This window comes from Anabrus simplex, chromosome 13 (genome assembly GCF_040414725.1).
Source record: "Anabrus simplex isolate iqAnaSimp1 chromosome 13, ASM4041472v1, whole genome shotgun sequence".
Classification (NCBI taxonomy): domain Eukaryota; kingdom Metazoa; phylum Arthropoda; class Insecta; order Orthoptera; family Tettigoniidae; genus Anabrus; species Anabrus simplex.
In genome coordinates this window covers 8640313-8666871 of record NC_090277.1, presented here as the reverse complement: position 1 = coordinate 8666871, position 26559 = coordinate 8640313, and the positions used below count along the sequence as shown (strand labels likewise).

Sequence of the window (26559 nt, the reverse complement as noted above, 5' to 3'; positions counted from 1 at the left end):
ACACCACTCAAAGACATTTTTTATTCTACTTCATTACCGCAGTCTACTTCAAGTTTTGCTTCTATGCAAACATCATATCATAAAGAGAAGCATGAATAAGAAAAGCATGAAAAAGATAAGGAAGAGAAGAAGCAGGATGTAGATCAAGAAGAGGATGAGGAAGATAAGGAAGAAGGAGAAGAAGAACTTAATGATACATCACCATCTAAGCGTGTTGGGTTTTTAACTACAGATGTTATTGCTGAAACACCTACTACATCGACGCAAAATCTACCATCTTTGTCTGAGGTTATGATTACACCACAGTATCGCAATCAGTTTAGAACTTTTATTCAAGATACCTATGGATCTCTCTTTGCACCTTATATAGAAAAACTTTTTACAGGACAAACTGACACTACCTACGGTATTCGCTACGAAGATGACTGTTTCCGGATAGGAAATTCAAATGTTAAGATTAATAACAACAAACTCATTGTAAAAGGTGTTACCTATAAACCTACGAAAGGACTCTTAGAACTTATTTTCTGACGAATACCTGACAAGGATATAATTTTACAAGATGATCTTAAAAAATATAAAGCAATACTTTTTGCTACTGACGCAACACGACGTAATTACAAGAGAACAGAAGCTGTAAATGCGAATAAGAGTCACAAGTATCGTGAGTTTATTTCTAAGCTGTTTCCGACTGCACGTAGTCTAGGTGTTATCTACAAGCCTTTGTTGCCGTATGTGGGTGTAAGATACTGGAATGACCCAAACTTACTCGTTGAAAGATTACAACTTTTAAGAGCATCGCAAGAGGCTGGTCACACTGGTCACGGATCAGAAATTCTAGAAATAGAAAGAGAACTACGTTATGCCGGTATTATTTTGTAATGGCTCGTCAAGAGAAGATCTCCTCTGTTAAGGTAAACATCGCACATGAGTTACATAAACCAGCACGTCGCACCTACTGTCGCAGACGCGTTATTACACGAGGAAAAGATGATCTCTGGCAAGCAGACTTATTAGAAATGATTCCATATGCTTCTAGTAATAAGGGGTATAAGTATGTACTTACTGTTATCGATGTGTACTCGAAGTTTGCTTTTGCACAACCCGTGCGTTCTAAAACAGATGCTCAAGTTAAAGAAGCATTTAAACATATTGTTGAAGAATCGAAACGCTGCCCAAGGCTTCTTCAAACTGATCAAGGTAAAGAGTTTTACAACAAGGATTTTTCTTCTTACCTCAAGTTACTTGGCATTCAACACTACTCTACGTTCAGCAATCTCAAGGCAAGTGTTGTAGAACGCTTTAATCTTACCCTCAAAACAATGATGTGGCGAGAATTTACAGCGCAAGGTTCATATCGTTGGATTGATCTGCTACCTAGACTTTTATCTACCTACAACGATACACCTCATCGAACTATCGGAACAAAGCCACGTCTTGTTACAAAGAATACACCTCGTATAAATGCTATTCATCTTGTAATTAAAACAGCTGATCCACGTCGCTATCGCTTTAAAGAAGGTGATTTTGTTCGCATCAGCAAACACAAGTCTATCTTTGCAAAAGGATACACACCTAACTGGAGCACTGAAATTTTTCAAATCAGAAGTGTTCAGCTTACTAATCCAGTTACGTATTTACTTCGCGATCTCAGAGGACAGACTATTGAAGGAGGATTCTACATCGAAGAACTGCAGAAAACAAAATATCCTGATCACTATGTAGTTGAATGTGTTATTCGACGTCGTGGCAATAAACTGTATGTTAAATGGCTTGGTTTTAATAACAGCTTTAATTCATGGATTAATAAAGAGGATGTACTTTAAATCTTATGTGTGTTTTCTTTTAATCCTCTACGTTTCCTTTCTTCTAAGGCACTAGGACATGCTGTAGGATTAAACAACACCTGTAATATGTTTTGACAATTCATATTTTTTTAAGACTATATATACATTTTTATCCTTTGTTTATTTTACGGTCTTTGTTACTCAGTTTTCGTTTTATTGCACCAACAACGACAAGTGCTGCTATCTTCTCAGCGGCTAAAGCACTAGGTAATAACACACGCACACACACACACACACAGCATAACTTTACGAAGCAGATTTTAACAGCTACACGACATACTCTATGCAAGCAGCATGTAACTACGTGTCAGGCGAACTTGTTCTAGGGCCGCAGGGGAGATGAAGCACGAAGAAAAGAAGATCAATCACTCTATTGATGAGTCCACGCCCAACATGCTTCCTCATCTTTTTCCCAGCACGTTTCTTCACCTTTTCCTTGTTTACTCTCTCCACAGCCATGATAAGTGTTTATAAGCGAAGACAACTCGTTAGTTTTAGGTCCATGATACAGTTTAATTAGTTGACATGTACGGCACTGTCTCACAGAAGGTCTTCTACCTAAACTCACGTGTTGATGATGAAACTACACGTTTGAAGCTCTGACAAAACAGGATCTTGAGTCCACTCACGAGGCACCTTATCCCAAATCTTCTTTACAGCATTCGCAGCTACATTAACCAAAAATGCCTTTGGTAATGCATTTAACTCTTCTTCAGTAAAAGTGTTTAGTTTCTTTTTGCATGCATAAAACTTTACGATCGCCTTTTCAACTGCGTTACACTTAGTATCTGTTAGAAATGACATGATGTCTTTACTCTACAAATGTTTCTTTTACACTAAGGTTATTTCGACATTGCAGTTTACATATGTTGTTCACTTCCCGGCATGCACTGCAACACAACCAATCAAAGAGCATGCATACATGTTGTAAAGACTGTTTACTTGTTTCTCTACTATGCTCTTTCGGAAGAGTTTGAAATGATGGGCACCCCAATTCATGCATGACGATAACTTCACACGATGATGGTAGAAAATCACGCAACCGTTCTTTCTTTTCACAGCCCTTTAAAAGAACAAGATCTGCTCTTGACAAATGTGCATTCATCATTAAAGGTAGAAAACGATAAGGTATTCCTTTTTCTTCCCACTTCAAACCTAAATTGTTTTCAATCCACTGAGTCTGCTTTTTATCTTCATCTGTTTGCAAACAGTAAGGGAACGGTGGACTAAATACTAAACTAACAAGTTTTGGTGCCCACAACACACTGCAATCTAACACAGCCACCTCTTTAAACACAAATTTGTTTCCGTTTACTTTAAAGCCTTGCACATCAACTATTAATGTTTTCGTCATGTTTGCACTCCAGTCTCTATCACTGTTCCTCGAAGACTACAGCTTTTAGTCAACGAACGGGTTTAAACATGCACAATAACTTCATCACTGCAGCACATGCAAACTCTTGTTTTTATGATGCACACTTATTGCATTCCTTTACACCGACTTACTCTTAAGAAAACGGACAAATCTAAACATGCATGATGACGTCTTCACTGCAGCACGTGCTTACTCTAGCTCTCCCGATGTATGATTAAACTTGTTCGAATTAACCGCTACCACATTTCAACTAAAGAGTGCAGCGCCGAGGTAAGCGATGTAAGATAGCGGTAACTGTGTAGAATAAAGATGGCTGTTTGTCAAAAAGAATTTTTTCAAATTATCCGCCACCATATAGAGTGCGGCACTGCGCTCTCTTGATTAAAGATGGCGGATGACAAAAAGCACGTGGGTTTGTAAAGCACGTGGAATTTACCACCACCACAAAGAGGGCAGCACGGTGCTCTCTAGATTAAAGATGGCGGATGACAACTGTTAGAAAAAAGCATCTAGATTTTAAATTGCTCGCTACTACGATAAAGATAGCAGCACGGTGCTCAAAGATGGGTGCTTGTCAAAAAAGAATTTTTCAAATTATCCGCTACCACATTTCATCTAAAGAGTGCAGCACTGAGGTTTGCGATGCAAGATGGTGGGTGACGGCTTGTCAAATAGATTTTTTCTTTCAAATAGTCCGCCTCAAAGGTAAGTAGCTAAAGAGGGCAACACTAAGGTTAGCAATGCAAGATGGTGGATGACAGCTTTGACGTAAAAATTACCCGCAAGATAGCAGCACGATGCTCTTTTCATTAAAGATGACAGCTTGTCAAAGATAATTTTTCAAATTAACCGCCTCAAAGGTAAGTAGCTAAAGAGGGCAGCACTGTTCTCTCTGGATTAAAGATGGCTGCTTGTCAAAAAGAATTTTTCAAATTATCCGCCGCCGCAAAGAGGGCAGCACGGTGCTCTCTTGATTAAAGATGGTGGATGACAGCTGAAGAGCACATAGAATTTGTTTCCAAACAAGAGTACGTGGAATTTGCCGCCACCACATTTCAACTAAAGAGTGCAGCACGGTGCTCTGTAGATTAAATATGGCGTATGACAGCTGACGAAATTACCCGCATGATAGCAGCACGGTGCTCTGTTGATTAAAGATGGCAGATGACACCTGTAAAAAAAAAGCACATGGGTTTGTTTCCAAACAAGAGCACGTGGAATTCGCCGCCACCACATTTCAAAGGTATCTAACTAAAGAGGGCAGCACTATGTTCTGTTAATTAAAGATGGCGGATGGTAGCTGTCAAAAAAGCACGTGAGTTTGTTTCCAAACAAGAGCACGTGAAATTTTTCAATTTGCCGCCACCACATTTCAAAGGTATCTAGCTAAAGATGGCAGCACGGTGCTCTCTTGATTAAAGATGGTGGATGACAGCTGAAGAGCACATAGAATTTGTTTCCTAACAAGAGTACGTGGAATTTGCCGCCACCACATTTCAACTAAAGAGTGCAGCACGGTGATCTGTAGATTAAATATGGCGTATGACAGCTGACGAAATTACCCGCATGATAGCAGCACGGTGCTCTGTTGATTAAAGATGGCAGATGACACCTGTCAAAAAAAGCACATGGCTTTGTTTCCAAACAAGAGCACGTGGAGTTCGCCGCCACCATATTTCAAACGTATCTAACTAAAGAGGGCAGCACTATGCTCTGTTGATTAAAGATGGCGGATGGTAGCTGTCCAAAAAGCACGTGAGTTTGTTTCCAAACAAGAGCACGTGAAATTTTTCAACTTGCCGTCACCACATTTCAAAGGTATCTAGCTAAAGATGGCAGCATGGTGCTCTCTTGATTAAAGATGGCGGATGATAGCTAACAGAACTTTTCAAATTGCCCGCTACTACGTGCTTGAGGTAGTAGCCATAAAGAGGGCAGCTTGGTGTTCTGTGGATTAGAGATGGCGGATGACAGCTGACGAAATTGCCCGCATGATAGCAGCACGGTGCTCTGTTGATTAAAGATGGCGGATGACAGCTGTCAAAAAAGCACATGGCTTTGTTTCCAAACAAGAGCACGTGGAATTTGCCGCCACCACTTTTCAAAGGTATCTAGCTAAAGAGGGCAGCACTGTGCTCTGTTGATTAAAGATGGCGGATGACAGCTGTCAAAAAGCACGTGGTTTGTTTAGAAATTCAAATTTCCCGCGGGAGGCGGAGGAGGCCTCTGGGAAGGCCCCTCGGGATGCGGAGGCGGAGGGGGCCTCTGGGAGGGCCCCCCGTGAGGCGGAGGCGGAGGGGCCCCTGGGGGCCCTGAGGCGGAGGCTGCGGCAGAACTGTCCTATTATACTACTGGCATTCTTCACAAAATCTTGCCGCAACTGTAGTAGAAATCAAAATCTCCCGGATAAGTTTGCAGATTCCACTTGATCTAAATCTAGTATTCCCATGCAGACATTGTCTTGCAAAATACTTGAAGGTGAAAGTTGGCCGAGATCTTCAGGCTTCTCAGGCAAGTAGGTAAGAGGACGGGAATTAACGACGGCTTCACACTCACACAGCAGGGTCGTCATCTCTTCATAACATAGTGAAGCTCTGCTGAGGACACAGCTCAGAATTCTCTAACTACCCAAATCAGACATTGCCAACAACCACCCCAGCAGCCTGCTGTGGGAGGGTTAATCCTCCACTGTATTCGCAGAATTTTGGACTCTCTGTTTGGTTTTAGTCGACAGCTCGGAACAAATTTTCTGTACCAGTGAAATTTGTTCCATTGTCGTTGTAGAAAACTTTTGGTATTTCTCATCGAGCGATGAACCGTCGAAAACTCGGTGAAAATCCATTCTTTATGAAACTGCTGACCAGTTCAAAGTGCACTGCCGTATACATAGCAAATATAAAGAGCACAATCCACCCCTCTCCTCCTCCCCCTTTCAGTACGAGGAGTCCAGCAAGGACCCCGTCACATCAAATACCGCAGCATCTTTCAGTTCCAGGATGAGCATCCGACTTCTTAGCTTCGTGCCGTTTACATCTCACACACACCTTGACAGCATGGCCAGGCTGCTTCTTCATACTTGTATAACCGTCTCGCAAGTGCAAGAGTAACATGTGAGTGTCAATTTGTAATATTCTAACCTGCTTCCCATGAACTAGAAGTTGCCCCAGAGGATGTTACTCGGTAGTTCCGTTGAACATCTGAAATCCTCACTATCTCTTCTTTCAATGATCTTTGTTTTCACTCGCAAATTTCCTTCGCAGTCTTTGAACGTGCAAAGTGACTCCCAGCCGGAAATTCCTTCTCTCCAAGAAACTTCTTCTTGAACTAATCAAATTAGTTTCCTTTCTGCTGCCTTTCTTTCATCCAAGATTGTCTCTTCCACGAGAGTTTCTCTCACGTCCTTCCTTTTATTAATAGTAAACTGCAACATCCAGGTGACCATTCTGGCAAACTTGATGTAGAAGAAAAATATTCCAGGTACCAGCGAGGCTCACGAGATGGGACAGCATAAGTCACAGTTTCCTTATCTCTTTCACAATCGACTTCTTCTTGTACGGCACCTTCACCACAAGGCGTCTTTTCTTCTCCCAGCTTCACCAGGACAGTAGCTTCCCACCACTAGGATTCCTCTAAAACTCACCCATGTTGCTGTCTTGTGAGGGCATTCGACTGAATAGAGTCTTCCTCGTAAATGCCGCCACTCTGCTGTGTGGGAGATAGTCACTGTGTTTCGTCCAAAGACACCCTTCTTTGTCCATATCAATGCAGTGTCCCAAAAATAGCGTTGCACATCAACAAGCATGAGACTGTTTTATACATTCAAATACCAATACGGCAGGAAGGTAATTCTTGTTGGGGTGTTGTAGTTCTCTTAAATGTGCTACCCTTCCTTTAGCTGCAGACTGACTTCATCATAATGCTTGCTTCAAAACAATACAACTGCAGCATAGTCAGCCAAGGTAAATCTTCTCATACAGCGATACAAGGTAATTGTTTATTCCACTTTATGAAGACTTCTTTCTGGCAGTACCTCTGTGTCCCAACTTATTCTCTGCTTCCAGATCTCTTGTGAGTTTATCGTGTCCTGTGACTCCAATGGAACAGAATCCAATGGGGACAGGATCTGATAAAATCAATTTCTTGTGGAATCGTCTGTAGAAGATCAGGCTTCAATAAAACATTACCTTTCAAAAACAAATATTAGAATTACAAGATGGGTCGATCTGACTAATGAGTCACTTCCTTTATGTAGCTTTGAGTTGACAGGAATTTTATTTCCATCTCTATCCCTCGCACATGAGAGGATGAATTCCAGGTGATCCTGGCTTAACCTCCATGTGAGGAGGTATCTTAGTACAGAATCCTGTCCCCAGATATACGTTTCTGGAAGACCTTTACACTTAACAAATCAAAAATGATCCCATACATTGCAGTTATTTTCTTAGAGTTATAGAGGGATGAACCATCAGTTAGCCTAATATTATTATTATAACTTAAGCATTTTTCAATATCAGTACAGATTTGGGCCATATTGGAAAATCTCTTACAGCTTTGCTTCGCTTACCCGTAGGATGGCATGAGTTTATTAAATCAAATACAAGATTAGGGACATTGCAAACTAAATGGTACGTTCACAATCAGTAAAATCATCAAGACCCAGATCTCCACAAAATTTAAATGTATCAGCCACAGAATTACTGAAGGTTTATATACTTAAGGAAACATTCATCTTCTGTCTTACACGCTCCCAAATCCTTTCTCCTTAATCTGTAACCAGAGTGCAGGCCTTTCACTTCCTGTAATAGTACCAAGTTTTTCCAGGTATTTCACCTTAGTAGTATTTTCTTGGTCTGCAACCCTACCATCTACGAGAACCTGCTTTTCTGCTAGCGAATTCATTGCAAGCCTTATATTGTGAGCAGCATCAAGGAAAGCTAACGACTTTTGCTCAGAATCTGCGGGATAAGGGAAACAACAGTTCAGTCCGACAAACTTCATTTCTAAGGCTATTTGTCCCAATCCCATCACAACTGACGACTTTGTATCTTGCAGTTTGCTCAAATACCGTTTCACCAAATTTTACTCCATTTCTTTGGGCCCTCCACCCACTGGTGTTTTTGAGCTCCTATTTCGTGCTGCCACCATAAAGTCTAATGCTTCCTTGGCCACTTCATACTCGCCAGTGTCTGAATATCCCTGACATAAGTCAACATAGACATACATAATAATTCATTTAATGCGCACAATGTGCAAATAATTGATATACAAAATATTAATCTTCGTTAGAAAATTTCATCAGTGTTTCCGATCGCTGCTTACAACTTAAAACATGGTACCTAGTGCAGTGTGCACCACATTCTGAACATACACAGTTCAAACCTGGTTCATGATAGTGCTTCATATTACGTAGTTTATAATGGAACCCATGAACGGAGAACCTTGTCAGCAAGTGTCGCAGTTCATATCCACCTTGAACCCACTCGCGATTTAGCATGGCATCGGTAGAGTAGAAATCTTCCCAGATGTCAGCCTTCTTCGATCGTAGGTCTCGAAGCAGATGTATATAGGGTGTTGTTGCTGGAAGTAACAACTGTAGTATTAGCTCTTCCACACAAAATCCCTTTCTGCATAGCTCATACGCGAGCCGGGAAGGAGAATATTTGGAGAGTCACAGAGCCCGTTTCATGTAGTTGGCCTTCAACTTCTCGATTTTATCTAACTGTTTCGTACTCAAATGTTCTCAAATGTTTTTCAAGCCATATGTTGCTATATGGCTGATTTTTAGATGATTGAATTGTATGGCTGGTTCTAAAGACAAGTTTCTCAAATGCTTAATGTCAGATATTGCTTTCATACATGCATTTAGACGGTCCATGAGATGGAGGTGAAAACATTACCTTGGGTTTGAAAAATTACACCCAAGTATTTAAAATGCTTTAAGGACTTACGTTCTTGGTCTTCACAAAAGAAGGTTCCATGAGGCCCCCCTCTTCTAAACGTCATGGACACGGTTTTTTCTACATTCAGTTGAGCTCATTTTTATTTATCCAACCTACTATTTGGTTGAATGATTCCTGGAGTTCCTTCTCTGACGTTAATGTTAAGACCATATCATCAGCGTATATTAATAGTTTGACGCTTTCCTGGTTTACCAAATCCATTTGTCTGCTGTCACAATGATGAATAGTAGTGGACTTAATGGGTCTCCCTGTAATACCCCGGTTGTTTGTTCCAAAATTATGGATTTGGTAATACCATCATGTACTTCTATTGAATTGTTGAGCAGTAGGTTCCTAATCAGCGTCATAAAGTAGTTCGTACTACCAATGATACTCTCCAATTTTTCTAACAGTATGGTTCTGCTTATGGTGTCAAAAGCTTTCGGATAATCTATAAAGATGCTGTAATAGTTGATACAACCTCATTAATTGAAAATTCGACAATTTCAGTGATTATTTGAAAAACTGGCACGAAATAATTAGTAGGTCGTGTGTCTCTCTTGAAGCAATGCACTCAAGTGCTTTTCTCAAACTTCCATTGGTAAGTTCGTGGAGAACTTCGGTTGTCTAGGCTTCAGGGGGAGGTAAGAATCTAGACCGGCACGTTCTATAAGTTTCTTTTCTTCTTCTTCTCTATAATGATTTTTGGCTTCTTTTAGTAGTAGTTTGTATGCTCTTTTACTGGCATATATTACAAGGAATTCTTTTGTTTTCTCTCTTCTGGCTGTATGTAATGCTTTCAGTGCATCTCTGCGATATTTATAGCATTCCTTAGTGAACCAGGGTTGAGATTTCCTGACCACAGGTATTGACGGTAGAGTAGCATTCTGGAGCAGCACTTCTAGATATAATGCAGCCCCATTAAGATTACCCTCTTGTAATAGGTTAAGTATCGTTTGATTATCTTCACCACAGATAAGAGGCCTATTCTCCAGCTGTAAGGAATTTGCAACTGGTAGGTGTTTCCGTTGCGCCTCGAGAATAACCTTGATCGGCACAAACTTGGAGTTTATAAATACCAGATCTATTGTGCTAGCACCATTATGAGACATGTAGATATTCATATCAGAGGCAGTCACCAACCGAAGACCTTCCTCTTCTAAGAGGTCCAAAACTTCTCTTGATTTTCAATGTTCTGTATCAATGCGACAATTTAAGTCTCCGGCAAGGATAATGGCATCATCCCTAGTAGTCACAGTTAAAGCTTTACTAACTTTCTCAATAATCTCAGTTAATGAGAAATCTGGCTGGGAATATACACATACACAAACGCACGGCTTGGTTCGAACTACTAAAACGTTCGTAGATCTGTATTGTACACTAAATGGTGAGAATTGTTCAGTGAACAGACATGCAATGCCTCCTTTGGGCCTCCCTACTGGAGATTTTTCTGCCATGACGAATGTTGAATAATGTCTACTGGTTTGCTACGCATGCGTTAAAATTATTTCCACTAGGAGTATTACATCTGATTGGTGAAACATAGACATAAAACTGTTTAGTGTCCCGCACCAGTCCTTCTTAACAGCCGTTTCATCAAACATCTAAATTTGAGGATTGGTTCTGAAATAGCCGTAAGTCTTTTCTTTCCTTTGTAAACTCCCCTCTGTAAAACCTGGACTGCCATCAATAAATTTTGCCCACTGATAAAGATTTTGAAAATGTGGTGGCATAAAAATCTTGCTGAGGATATTGTTGCATTGTTGGGTTGGCCTGAAGTCTGACAAAGTCTTGGATCACCTCTTGGAAATTGCTATCCAAAACATTGAGACCTGAATCATTAAGTTTCTTGTGAAGTCCTTCAGTGATTTCTTGCTGATGGAAGACCTTCCTCCTGCTCCTCTGTGTTTGCTCTGCCATGATTTCAGCTGTTTTATTTTCGTGGTAGCCTGCACCAATTAGTGCTTCAGTTCCTTAGGGTTGGGAAAAATCTATAGTTGTGATCATTTGTTTGGTGATTTAAAATATAAAAATAAAATAATTTTTAAACAATATCATCCAGATCACTTCATTTTTATACTTCATGATAAATAGATGTAACAATTGATTATCAATACATAATTTGAAATTACAGTATTTAATGGTCCCCACTTTATATAGTTTAATTTTAACAGGATGTTCCTTATTCAATTGCCTTTGGTGGGTTTTCTTGGTTATGTTTTATTGTCAGTGAACACTTTATTTTCTTTCTTAGCAAATGTGAGGGAAAATAAAATATGGTTAGAACCACGTTTGGCCGTAATCGCCGCTGGTCATTTGATACGTGTACGTATCTTCGAAGTGTGTAGAGTGACTGTACTGGGTGGGATATGATTCGTCTCTTTCAATCCTCACAACCCATTGTTGAGATAATTCCTAGATCTTTAAGAAGGGATTCAGAAACGTAGTCAAATAAATAATTACTGTGTTTCACAGTAATTTCTCTGTGTAAATAACAAAATGTGTTTAATTGTAATCAGGAATTACAAACGCATGTCAGTTATAATTCACTAAAACTTTGTTAAAATAAAGTGTATCCTTGGATTAGTTACACTGATTTGTGCAGACATATGCTGAAAGTAGGGCTGGCATTCTTGAGACAACCATACAACCTTTTGTTTCTTAATACGCCATGCACAATATACCTGTATTGGACAATTTGCCATACGGTTAGGGTCGTACAGCTGTGAGCTTGTATTCATGAGATAGTGGGTTCGAACCCCAGTCCTGAAGATGGTTCTCCATAGTTTCCCGTCGCACCAGGCAAATACTGGGGTTGTACGTTAATTGAGGCCACTGTGACTTACTTTCCACTCCTAGCATTTTCTTATCCCTTCATCGCCAAACGACCTAAGCAATTACCTGTCTGCTATCAATATGTTCTCATGCCTTCACAAGGAGCGCTGCTGTCAGGTATACAGCCCTCTATGATACTGTAGCGCGCTCTGGTTCGTATGGTTCATGTCCTTGATTACGTCCTTTCGGAATTTCATATGAGGTGGCCTGTTCTAAACCATAAACTATCTCTGTGTGCTATATGTCTGATATCTTCCGGATTGGTCCAGAACAAGTTCGTCACTTGTATGTTGTGTCTCAGTCTCATCCTTGACTCCGACTAGATGAAAGTGACTGAGATATGAGCAGTATGTGTAACACCATTCCTAATACAGCTACATCCTGTAGGCAATGGTGTGGAATTGACATTCATATGGCTGGTCCGTGTGCACTTTTCAGTGAACATGAGAGACTGGAATGTAACAGCACTGTCTGGCTAGGACGAGAAAGCAGTAGAAAACTACCTCACTCTTCATTTCCTTAGTTTGTCTCCTCAGTGACTCCTAACTCTCGATGGCAGCTGATGGTAAAGCTGTTGAGGATCCTCCGTGCCTTCAGACTGAGCACTTCACAGACAACAGAGATATGGAAGATACGCATTTCATGCTGAGTTGTAGTTGCCGGTACAGGCTGTGAAATATAACAGTGATAAATTGTGAAGTTCTTACTATTTCAGTATTGGTTGATGATGAGCAGAATATTTGTAAGTATTTCTGTACATTTTCCTAATCGTTCAGTGTTATTTTAGGAGGTTTTATAGTGTGTAATTGTTCTACTCTTCAAAAGTATACGAGATTTCAAACAGGACATTTCTCCACTCCTGAAAGTCTCTTAGTTGTCTTGTGTTTCTGATTACTCGACATGGAAATTTTCTGACAAATGATAATGAAGATTTGAAATTGAAACTTGCTCATTTAGTGGGTTGTTATGATTTGTTGAACCCACTCATATATAAATAAATTTCCGGATGTGTCTGAAATGTGTGCCTAATATATTAACTTCTCCACAGGATAATCATAAACTTACATCAGAGGAGATGCATTTGAAAGAAAAACCGAAATCGGAGTTGGCAGAGCCAAGTGAATCACAGGTGAGTACACTTGAAGTAATCTAATATTTTGATGACATTTTTTGATAATGGAAATTGTAAAATATTGCTGAATAGATTTCATTGAGCAACTCATTTTAGAGCAAACCTTTCAAAGGTCCTTGGAAAGATTTATAGTGAGATTTTCAATAATTTGCAACAATTTTCATACATTTTTTCATGTACTTTAAAATTATGATAGGTGATATGTGGCAGCTACTAGTGTTTGAAGTCTCTCCACTGCTTGGTATCTGGTGTCTTGTTTCATCACTGTTACTGCTAACTTATCCTAACCAGAGTTAGGCTACAAGCATGGCTATCTTTCTACTGTCACGTGTCAAAAAGCAGGATGATACAGGATGTCCATCTTCTGCTAGGTCCTCTTTTGCCTAATTTTTTCCTCAATATATTACTTGTAGAAGACTGTTCTTTTCGAGGAGTCTCGTAGTGTGATACATGTATTTCAGCCCCTTCAGTTTAATTGTCTTGATGTGCTGGGTCGACAGCACATTTTATGGGGTGTTTCCCTATTATTGATAGGTTACAGCAGAAAGATCAGTGGGTTTGAACCCCACTATCAGGTGGTGTAGGTTTCTTTTGCACATTGCTTATGTTGTGTTGAGGACAACGTTGCAACCCATTCGTACAGCTAGTGCAAATTTTGGAGAACTCCTATTTATGCGCAGGACAGTAATAGCGATGTAGTGGAAGCGACAAGGACTAGTTACGAGCATACATATGGGAGTATAAGCGAGGATATTTTACGATCCAGGCTTTGTGAAACATACAGTCTTATCATAAATGGTAGAGATGATGATAGAATTCTTGTTAAGTGAACTTCCACACATCCTAACAGACCTGCACATTACACATAACTCAGTATGTTAGTCACTTAACAGAAGGCTATGTCAGTATTTCGAGGCGTAGGAAGTATTTTAGAGAACACCTCTCCCGCTGTTTCATCATATTCTATATCATGTCTATTTCACTTCCTCTGGCATTTTCGGTCGATTTATTATAACCTTCTCTTGCGGTTTCAATATTGCTTCTATCACTGCCATTATTTCTGTCGTTTTCACTTACGTTTACCATGGTCCAATAAAACTTCACTTGAATTGTCTTCAACTTTCTTTACGTTCTCACAAAATTTTCTTCCTGTCCTAATTTGCAATTGAAGCAATCTGTTCATTGTTCCATTCTAAACATCACATCATGTTCAGAAATGCTGTTCTTGATTCCTAACGGGAGTCCCTCAAACTCAGTCAATGTTTGTACTGTTTTCTCTTTCCTTTGCTATGTAGTAACTTCTTCAATAGCTGCCTCTGTGGATCCGTGGTAGAGTGTCGGCCTCCGGATCCCAAGATAGCGGGTTCAAACCCGGCAGAGGTAGTCGGATTTTTGAAGGGCGGAAAAAAGTCCATTCGACACTCCATGTCGTACGATGTCGGCATGTAAAAGATCTCTGGTGATACATTTGGTATTTACCCGACAAAATTAATTAAATCTCAGCCATAGACGCCCAAAAGAGTTCCGGTTTACTCTGTCTGCCATCTAGCGGACCTAGAGTAAAACGGAACGTCGAAATTGACGAGCAGACAGCCAGATGGCGTCAAATCGAAATGTCTGCACACGGTAGCTGAGGCCATACGATTATTATTATTATTATTTAACTTCTTCAATTCCATGCTTTTATAACATGATGGCTTCCTTCATTATTTTGTTAGTCGTTCTTCATTATTATGTGCTTAATTTTCACATTGTTACGCTGACACCCAGGTTGAGTCTAATGGACTCGCAAGTATTGTTTGGACCATCTTAGCAGTATTGTGATGGCTGTTCTGTTGCGACATTGTGCTAGTTTCAATTGTAACAGTACGCATGTAATAACTGGGTCTTACAAATAACCCTTCATTCAAGATGAGTAAGGGGAAAATGATGGGTAATACACATTGACAGTATCCTATGGAGGAAAATAGTGCATTAGGATAAAACCATCTCGGTCATACATGAGAGTCACATGGCTGGGGTTTTCACGAACTCTCATTGTGTATGGATGTGCATAACGATGCCATTAGTTCGATCTGTATTTCAGTTGCAGCTCATACAATTTAGCCCATGTCTCATCCAGCTTAATTATATGGCATGGAAAAGCCTCTTGTTTGCACTTACATTACTCCAAATGGTTCCGAGCATCATCATATCGTAATCATTTCGGCATTTCGGTTGAATCATGCGGAATCCATTGTGTTGAAATTTTTCTCTTGCCCAGGTCTTCCTTCAAATATGTAGCACGGTCGTGTTTGCTAATCCGGTGTCTCGGTCCAGCTCACATATCATGTGACATCGACCAGTGTCCGTTAATACCACCTCTGGCACATTCAATCTTTATCCAGATTCATTGTTCCTGTTTCAAAAACATCGTGACTATACTATCTTAGATTGCCACTTAATCTGAGACTGTGTTCCTTATTCCAGTTCGCATGCACATGATGTGATAATGAAGAGTACATTTGCTCTGAGGTAGGGTAGGTATGTAACTAAACTGTGCTGTCAGTGACATTGTTAGTTTACATTGCATGGCGCCTCTGCAGCAGTGTTGTCACTATTATATTTCTAACCGTCCTACCTCCCATACTTCAGTTTGCCTTTATTTTCTAGAGCTAATTAAGCATCATTTCTGTTTTCATCCAACTGTGGTCTACTTAATGCACATTTCATTGAGATCATCCTATGGATATATCTGAAGAATCACCCGTGTTTTCTCATGAAGTTAATATCGGTTGTTTGGAGCATTGTTGTTCTGAACAAATAAGGTTGCCTTTCCAGTAAAAGTTGTACATGGCGTTGATCCAGGCAGTTAATCCTGAAGAGACTTATCTGAGAAGAATTGAGCCTTCAGAGTTACCAGGGCAGTTTTACCCATCTGCTTCTGATATTGTATTTCTTTTTGCAGCATTTGCTACACAAGACATTGGGATTTTCTTCTCTTTTGCTTGTTGTTAACTTCAAAATATACAACATTAGTTATGCTCCTTCAACTTTCAATAGTAAGGTTTAGAATCATTTAATTCCTTTGACCGTTGCTGTATTGGTGAAACACTCGATGACAGTAAAGTAAATTGAATTCTTTCACCTTTGTTAGAGCAGTTGAAATTTCACTTTTGAGGAAGCAAATTGTAAGGTTTCTCTCTTTCAAAAAACCTGTGACATAACATTAATCTAACATTGCATACCAAGTGAAGTGTAGACTATGCCAATCGAATGCTAATTTTTCAAAATATTAGGCTGTTGTGCTCTCATCTACAGAACATATGAGGTCATTTTAAACCCTTTGAACAGACTCGTGTAAAGACCAAATGAAAACTCATGGCGCTACATCTCTGAAGATCATTACCCTGCCTGCGACCTATGGTCAGCTTGATGCCCTGCAGTTAATAAGTCGATGTGCGATGAGCAAAACAAATTTTCTTGACTTTTAGCGTAAGGACTCTATCTTTGTATCAATTAACACCTTCACTGTTTTCATGTGAGGTGATTTGACCGGCAACTAGCTGTCAGAGTCTGGTAATAATCCTTGACTTGTCTGAGAATGAATTGTGGGGCTTCTGGCAATGTGGTGTACTCGCTATTCCTAGAAAACAGGCTCAGCATTGTCCTTTAAAAACTGAATGTAAATGTTGTAAGTCTATATTATTAAAGCCTTCAGATTGTCTAGAGTCAGTGAAAAGTCCAAGAAGTGAATATTTGTTGACGGAAGTTGGACATGGTAGGCAATAGATTGATCTTTCTCAAGTTAAGATCCAATGTATGTCTGTTTGACAATCAGAATCATCTGTGGGAACACAAGAAACAAAGAAGTGATGAGTCATTTAAGAACACATAATAGGATGAATAACATGACAGAATGTTGTGGGAATAGAAGACAAGTAATGTGGAGATTACCCTTGTCCTAATTTTCTTCTTCTTTTGTCCCTCTTCCAGTGACGTTGATACTTGTTTCTTTGTTTTTTCACATTGAGAGAATACCGTACATTGATATTTTTGTGCACTACGGCATTTATTTTGTCAGCTGCGTCATGTCTATGTATGAACGTTTACTTATCTGTTTACTCTACTTTTCTTACTTTTTGTGCATATTTGTTCCTTACAGCCTGATACTGATATTAAGGATGAAATATGCGTTGATGAACACACAGTTGGTCAGTTGATCACCTCTTTCAAAGAAGAAGACAAGTAAGTAAAGTTTAGATTATTTAGACTTTTTATCCCTAACACTACAGTATGGAATTTTATATTTATGCGTTCAGTAACTCCCTCTTCAGACAAGTGGTGGAGTGAGGAACTGGATATCCCAATATTGAGTGTTCAGTGCGAGCACAGGTCCAACAAGATCATTATCGAATTCTGCCACCTGTGCTTCACACATGATTTGAACTTGTTGGTTCGAACGTGGCTCACGAGAAAATTCTACAGAATTAAAATAACTCACCCTAGTAGTGTCTGGTGATCAGCAGGCCGCCTAGATTACACCACTGGGTATTTGAGCCAGTACGGTTTTTAATATTACCATCCCAGTTCTGTTCTCGATATTGTAATCGGTGTTCCTGGGGAGTCTGGTTGACCATGACTTTGCTGTTGGCCATTCTTACAACATGACCAGTCCAGTGAATCGAGCTGCCTTGAATTAGGCACTCAATTCCGTCTTCAGTCATATCCCTATACATATCTGAATTCTTCTATCGAACTCCAATATATTTCATTAGTGACACTTCGCAAATATCTCCTTTCTGTCATATCCATATATTTACTCCCACTTTCTATGGCTTGTTAAGCTTCAGAGCCAAAGAATACAGTGGTTCCTATGATGACATAGTAGATTTTTATCTTCATGTTGTTACGTACATATTTTTAAAAATTGTCTCGAATGGAAGAATAACATCAGACACCTGTCTGGAATCTTTCTTATATTTCCGGGGCTGATTATTTGCAGTTAGATGACCATGTCCTGATGTACTCAGTTTGCTTGTCACACTCAAATTTTTTTCTTGCCTTTGAAAATCTGATCTTGGGATCCAGTGGCTGCAACTCAACAGAGACCCTCATAGGCTGGTGTGTTATATTCGGCCATCTGTATTTTGTTTATTCTTCATCACCTCTATCACCTTACTATAAACACTGCTCCATGCAGTTTGGAGATATTTAATTGTCTAAATGCCAAGTCTTCATTGCCCTGTGACATTTAACTTGGGCCTCATGTTGCTCTTTCACAATCATTGTTCTCACATATGACCGTGTAAGTAGTAGCTGATTTTTGCAAAATCTGGTGATCACAGGTAGAAATGCAAAATACCACTCATTCACTCATCACAATATTCCAAGACGCATCAAATAAATAACACTGAAATATGGTCGTGAGCAACAGGTAGGCAACCTATTTGAGAAATGCATTCTGTTAGGGTTAAATTAAGTGACTAAGAGAAACATAAGAGGAGCTTGATTCAAAGCGACAGGTTGGCCTCGGCATCCTCAGTGTTGAGGCATGTGGAAAGTGTATGTTGGGATAGAAATGTTGGCAACACTGCCCCTTGTCTGGAATATAATGTTTGGTTTTGCAGGAATGTTATTCTCGAGTATTTAAATCTGCTGCTCATCACAATAAAATAACCAGAAAATAGTTCAAAATGGGGGCAAGCTGTTCCATAGTGATGCAAGTTCTCCTAGTTTATGTTGTGTTTTAATAGTAAAATGTGTAATAACACACGGAAAAGTAGTACGAAAGTGCTCGTTGGCAAACGGAGAATTGTATACAGATTTAGAAATTAATAAACACTTATTAGTAGTATCTAAATATGAGATTAGTTCTTGGGCGTGGTCTGGAAGTGAAGGTCTACAGTCTTCCACAGGAAAGGGTAAGGGACATGTTGGGGATGTGGGTGTGGAGGGAGCAAGGTTGTGTCATTACTCCATCTTGTGATCTGGTCAGTTGCTCTTAGTTGAGATGTGCAGTGGAACCAGGACGCCTGTGTAACGTGTGTAATTCTGAAGGTCATGTGAATCAGCTATTTGTGACGTGTACATTTTTTTCGGTCACCATTTCAGAGAACATGTGCCATCTGTACTGTGGAAAAATTAGCTTGGGGTACACACACGGTCATATTGGAAATGAAGCTTTCCTCAATCTCAGAATCGTTTTTCAGCATAACATTATTCAGAGGAAATAGTGATCTTAGCAACTCAGAATCTTGGACTGCAGGTAAGAGAAGGTTGTTGTATTTTGCTTTAATGCTTGCAGCCTGAAATATGTGAAGCATAAACAGGCAGCTCTGGCCACTCTTGATTCTGTAGACCCCCAGTTTTGTGCGTTAGTGAATGCTGGCTACCGGGCGAGTTGGCCATGCGGTTAAGGCCGCCTGGCTGTGAGCCTGCATTGTCGGCAGCCCTGATGATGGTGTTTCGTGGTTTACCATTTTCACATCAGGCATATGCTGGGGCTGTACGTTAATTAGGGCCATGGCTGCTTCCTTACAACTCCTAGGCCTTTCCTATCCCATCGTCGCCACTATCTGTGTCGGTGCGACGTAAAGCCACTAGCAAAGAATCCTGGCTGAATACGTGAATCTATGACATAGAAGTGGTACCTCAGTCAAACCCAATATTTAGGAAATCTCATTCGGAGGAACACTTATTGCTATGAAACCCACATTCAACCCTGTGTGCTTTCAGCAGCTGGAAACCAAGGTAGAATATGTTTTGGTGGAATTCACGTGCGCTGGAAGAAAGTTCCCTTAGGGTTCCATTTACTGAGCTCCTAACATCCACCGTGACATCAATGAGGAATTACTACTGTCTGTATACAGCAATGATTCAAAAGTATCTAGAAGGCAGGTGATTTTATCTTGAAAATGTTCTGACAGCATGATCGCCTTCACCTCCTACCTATTCCCATCATTTTCATCCAGGCTTGAGACCTGCTATGTAGATAGATGAGATGCAGGTTATTGAAGAGTCTTCAGCATTATAGTGTACTGTATTACGCCATTCCCGCGTTCACGATGGATGGCGTACTGGAAAACTCCAGCTAGCTACGGCGAGTAACTCAGGGTAATCATTGTAGTATTTTAATGTGTATCCAAAAAAGACCCGACTCATAACTAAATATTTCGTTGACTAAGGAAAGCAGAGATGGACGTCTCAATCAAACGAGTCGTCGAGAGACCAGGCATTTTAAATAACGTAATATCTAAATCAAATTTATATATTATACTAAGTAGCTATGAATGACATCTCAAAAATATCTTACTATCGTTCATTCATAAAAGAAGAATATGACTGACAAAATGTGTAAATATGGATTGAAGATCCAAATTAATCAATTAGTTCAGTATTGAAACTTGCATTGATCATACATAATTATTATTCGTCGCATGTCTCTTTAATATCAACATTGAGATGGATATCTGCTTCAGCTCCATAGTGCATCATATATATAGAAATTTAACAATAGCAAATTCGCATGAGTTCATATCAATTAGATTTAGCATTTTATTTGTTATCGTATGACACTGCTCATTGTACTGTATGTCTGTGTTCAGTTCTTACGACAAATACTTTCCTTATTTATACAACGTTTCATGGCATTGGCGAAAAAGATAAGACTAGCTTCGTATATCAATAGCAATTATATTCTTTAATTTATCAAAAATAATAACATTGATTGATTATCCTTGCACTATTCATCAACTTAGCTTCCAAATTAAATTAAATATATCATGAACAACCAAGTGAACTCTCAACTGAATCAGTATTTGCATGACCGGCGTGACCCTCTGGACGGTCACCAAGCCCGCTGTACGGAATACTCGTCCCGTCACGTAAGGAGAGGACAGGCAGAGTTTAAAAGTATTTTATTTGTAATGCACATTCGGTGAAATTCTTATGATTATACTTTCGAGATGTCATTCATAGCTACTTAGTATAATATATAAATTTGATTTAGATATTTCCTAATTTAATATGTCTGGTCACTGCTAGCATTGTCTACTAAACTTTTCAATCCGGAATTTGCTGCCTCGAACTATTGTTTCTTCGGATTCATGTTCTCCTTTTGCAATTTAGTTCTCTGCTCGATGGTTCAGGCACCTGATCTTCATCCTCACTATCTTTGTCTTCAGTTGATTCGTCAAAGAAGGTCGACCTTTTAGATGACGAAGAGGTAACTTCAAGTAGAAAAAGTGCCTTAAAAAGGTGTGATTGAGGTCGTTCAATCAGCAGAATCAGATGACAAATAACTCATCGTCATCTTCTTCAAAATCACTACCCAGTGTGAGGGCAAGAGCTTCCTCCGCATTATATCTTTCCTCCGTCATCAGGACTTTCTCAGTTTTAAAGCGATTGAATGCTAAGTTAAGAAGGACAAGCACGCACGTCAGAACTGGGAAGCAACTAGGCGCGAAGTGAGTAGCATATCGGACACATTCATTTCGTCTTCGAACTAGTTTCTCCTGTTATCTGGTGAACATAGTCTTAACTATAGACTCCAAAGACAGTTACGAGAGATCTCCAAGGCCGAACTTCTCCTGCAGTCTATCGTAGTGAAACGGAAAACAGCCGAAAGACACGCGACTTCTACAGTAGTCGATCGGAGTGAAAGGATTAAATATGAGTGTAGGGAATACCATGATTAAAGGTACTGAGTGACTAAAATCCACTGAAAATTGTTAATAAGAAGTAGGAATAAATACTCATGTTAATCAGTGCCTGCCATAATTGATATTTCATAAACTATTTGATGAAATACTCATTTAAATGAATATTCATTCATATTAGGATTTATCTTTAATGATCAACTCCAATCTCACTATTCTTAATTAATGCCTCATGTTGTCATATTACTGTATGATATGGATTTCCAACCAATGAAACATCGTTATTGCTTAATAAATACTATCGATCCGCGTCTGTGTCAATATTTCATTCATTCTCTTTCAATATATCATTCATTTCCATTATATCCTCATAGCATTATATTCATATTTCATTTTCATCCTTGCATGATGTCATCTCATATTCCTGTTCTCATATCTCACTTCATATCTCTTGCAATACTTCACATCACTTATCCTATATAACCTACACTGCCGCATATAAATCTTCATATTTGAGTAAATAGTTCTATCATCGAATGCTATGTCCTCACATTGAACATCCCCATGTCTTTCTTATACTGTATTTTTATATCCACATCTAACCTCTACTCACTCATTTATGACAGCATATAACCTATATTCGTTAACATAATATCCTGCATTTTATTTAAAATCCTATAGCATTCTAATCTCAAATACTTTACATATGTTACTGCATGATTCGCTATGACTCATTAATATCGTAGACAATACACTATCGTACTATTCAGTCACTTCCCTATCTAGCGTTGGTCTTATGAAGACTTTCTATTTCCTTCATTATAACGACATAGTATTAGGCCACTCGCGAGAAAATACCTTAATTTGATTCGTTTCGAAGACATACACGATTTACCATCTATTAATCAAATGCAAGCAATCTTCCATGTACAGAAACTAGCGTTTAAATTAATTTCTTTACGAAACTTATCGTTTCCTTTGGCCACAGGCATTGTTACTTCTGGCTAGTCTTCAGTAGCCCTGGTCTGACACGATGTTCCACCGCCAGTCACTGGGATGTTCTCGGGAATCCAGCTCTTCCCTGCCCGTCATATCAGCTGGATTTTCCCGGGCAGTCGGCCCATTTTTCCGGCAGGTTCATGACGTAGTTGTCTTGTGCAGTTGGAAGATACAAATTCATAAAAGAGATCAGTTGATACGTCTTGACATAAGCAAAGCCTTCTAACATAGCAATGATATCGAGAATCGATTTAAATGGCCGTTTATCTCCCTAATTTTTATGCAGATCTACATTATGTCCGCTTTTGCTTTATTTCTTTATATTGAATGTAATTGCTACTTAAGTTAGTTTATATAAATGGCGTTTTATAGTTGATTCTTTCTTTTACGAGCGAAGGCCTAATCTATGCCATCTTATTAATGCTTGGTTGATTGAATCTTGCAGTATTTCACGTAAATTTATTAATATTACCTTTGTAATTATACGTTGTTCTTCCGTATAATTGCAATATATCCTTTGCTTTTTCCGCGGGTATAAAAGTTTCAATGCTACTTTCTTGACGGAGGTTTATCCGCTTTTCATCGACATGTATTCATTTGTAAGTTTTATATTAGTGTTGGCGTTAACAATATATTGTTTGTAATATATTTATTTATATTGTTTCCTTTAATTGGATGGGACTTTTCATTGTTGTAACTTACATTCGCATTCCATGTCATTCAGCACTCCTGTCCGTTAGTAGCATCTCTATCTTGACGTCGTATGCACAGATCGTTATATCAGCCTTATAATATTAAATCGGGCATTTCACTTTTTATCTTCTATTTCGACTTATTATTGTAGTCTGTTTCGTATTCAAAATCTGATTTTCCCATCTCTTGGAATGATTTTATTATATTACTTTAAACCTATGCTTGATATTCCTTATAATACAGCTTTAAATTTGCTACGTTTTGCACGCCTCTGTATGTGCCATTCGCATTTTCTATTCGCATGCGTTATTTCATAGCACTCTCTTAATTATAAAGGGTCCGTCAAATTAGGGGATAAATTTTGAAAATATCCTTTAGAGGTGGGTGATTTTCTTATCATCACAACATCATTCCTATTTAAAGATTGATGGAATTTCTTATGTTGTACTCTTTTTAATCTTCTGTTGATTGTTTCTCCATCCTTTCCTTTACCATTCCATTTTGCACCGCTACGTCTTGATTCATATAGCTCTCCTAAAATTTTATCCCGCGGTCTCTCCAGATATTCATTCTTGTGTACGACACCTGGTATTTGTCCAGTAGATTCATTTACAGTATAATTGATGCTCACCTCAATTATGCCAATGACATCTATCCATTTCCAATGACAGTCCGACAGTAGATTCTACTGAATTTGGAAATTTATCTCATATATCTTTCTACCGGATTGGATGATGGATGTCTTGCTGAACAGAACAGGTGCTTGATAGCTAGTTTTTGCATCGCATCTTGGATCTGTGTTGTGAACTTGTCACCGTGATCTGTTAATATCTTTTCGGTTTTCCCATTGTTTATATTACCCATTTTATTATGCATCTCAGCACTTGTTTTGAGTTGGCCCCCATGATCGGCTGTAATGAGACATATTTAGAAAATATATCCATAATAACGACGATGAATGCGCCCTTTTTCGCTGATGGTAATCGACCAAAGATATCGGTAGCATAAATCTCTTTTGGCTCTGTTGGTTTATGGTTAGTTAGGTAAGTATTATGCTTGGTTCTTTGACAAATGTCACAAGTCCTGACTACGTTCTTAACCATTGATCTCAATGCTTTCCACGTAAACCTTTTGAGTATCGTTTTCGTCGCCTTATCGATACCACAGTACCCCGTTATCCTCTGAGTATGCCAAATTATCTCTTTTTCAGTTCCTGCGTTATCACTATTCGCATCTTATTTCTGTCTTTGTTAACACAGCTCATTATTATTCCGTCTTTTAGTATGTATGTGCCGTCACATTTGTTTCTCTATTATTATCCGAGCTAATTTCTTCTAATTCCGTTATGACTGGGCTAATTTTTAATCTGATCTCTGTAATAGTTTTATATTTATTAACCGCTCTAACATTTCTTCGTCCTCTTGTATCAGTTCTATATGTTGGACTATTTCTTCTTCATCTGCTGGATGTTTACTTAACGCTTCTGCTAAATTATTGTCTTTTCCATTGCAATGTTCTATTCTTATCTGGAATTATTGAGTAAACAGTATCCTCCTTGCGATTCTTTTACTCGTCATCGCCGCTTTTTAGCCGAATACTACTGCTTTACGATCTGTAGTTATAAATACTGGGTAAAAAATATAATTTTTCTCCATTGCTGTAGAGCATATAATAATAGCTAAAAGTTCCTCTTCTGTACTGGTATGTTTTGACTCATGGCTCTTCAGCTTTCTGCTAGTGAATACTAGATACGTACTCTTTTTCGATCTATCTGTATCTTCTTGGTACAAGCACGCAACTATCCCTATTTAGAAGCATCTGATTGAACAATAAACTCCTTTGTGTAATCCGGATATCCTAGTTTTATGTTATGTACCATCAGGTCTTTCATTGCCAGAAGTGCTCTTTCGGTCTCATCGTTCCATTTACATTTGTTGTTCACCTTCATTAGTTCTTGCAATGGTGCTGTTATGTCGGTATATCCCGTACAATTATCAGCGATGAACTGTCATACCTAAAATTGTCGCACCTGTTAACTTTTTTGGGCGTGGAAAGTAACAGATTGTCTTGACTTTTACGGGGTTTGGTCATATCGCCTCTCCGTCTATGATGTGTCCAACGAATAATCTTTGTTCTTCGCAAAACTTGGATTTTGATAAGTTTATCTTAAAACCGATATTCTTTAGATTCTATGATAATCTAGGTAGTTTTTCATAATGGTCTTCGAATGTCCGCGTCGCAAATTTCAGATCATCTACAGTACGTAGCGGGTTATAAAATATTTTATTTCTAATGTTACATTTCTGTCCAAAGCCCTTATTAATACTGCACAGCTATTTTTCAACACGAACGGTAGCCAACAATATGTATATGCTTAATTATCGAACATGAAACCTGTCAACAGCCTTGACTTATCCTCCAGAACGATGTGATGAAATGACGATGTAAAGTCCATGCTCATAAAATACTACATATTTCTAAATTTCTTCACCATGTCTTTATTTTCGGGACCTGATCATACTCTGTTATTTATTTCTCATTCAGTTGTCTTGCATCTAGGCATATTCTTAAATGTCCGTTAGTTTTCTTTACGAGTGGATTAAGTAAGGCGTAGTTGTTTTAATTATTGTTTCATCATCTAGCATCTCTTGTATTAATCCCTTAACTTCCTGAAAATATTTCTCTGGTATATTGTACAACTTTCCACTGTATGGAGTTCAGTCATTCACCAAAAGTTTATACTTGAAATTTGGGATTTGTCCTGGTTTATTTTTAATAATTTCTGAATATTTCCTTAGGATTCCAAATAATTTCAGCTTCTCTTCTGAAGAAATTTTAGTTTCCTTCATCAGATTCACTTCTGCTTCTTTCTATATCCTCCTTCATAATATCCAAATTATCTCCAATCTGGTCACGTGTTGTTATGAAATTGGCTTCCACTGACCTATTCGTTACTTGCACTTCCGCGTTTATATTGTCTATCCTCCCCCGATATTGATAAAATTTTTTGTTAATCAAGTTTTAGTGCTTCTGTGTTCTCTGCCAGTTCTTTAATCTCTTTCTCTTTCAAACTTTGAATATAATTCTTATTATCTGTTAA

The 26559-nt window shown here is 38.8% G+C and overlaps 1 protein-coding gene across 5 annotated transcripts in view; it reads left to right on the top strand.

Annotated features, from left to right (window-relative positions):
• Window positions 1-26559, top strand: part of LOC136884904 (uncharacterized) — a 293707-nt gene that overhangs the window by 55307 nt on the left and 211841 nt on the right. For all 5 annotated transcript variants that reach the window (XM_068229993.1, XM_068229991.1, XM_068229990.1 and 2 more), the window contains exons 3-4: window positions 13045-13125; window positions 17273-17355. Coding sequence is in view for 1 of the 5 variants with exons in the window: in XM_067157208.2 (XP_067013309.2) it covers window positions 13045-13125; window positions 17273-17355 (164 nt within the window). In the remaining 4 variants the exon portion in view is untranslated. The remainder of the gene's footprint in view (window positions 1-13044; window positions 13126-17272; window positions 17356-26559) is intronic.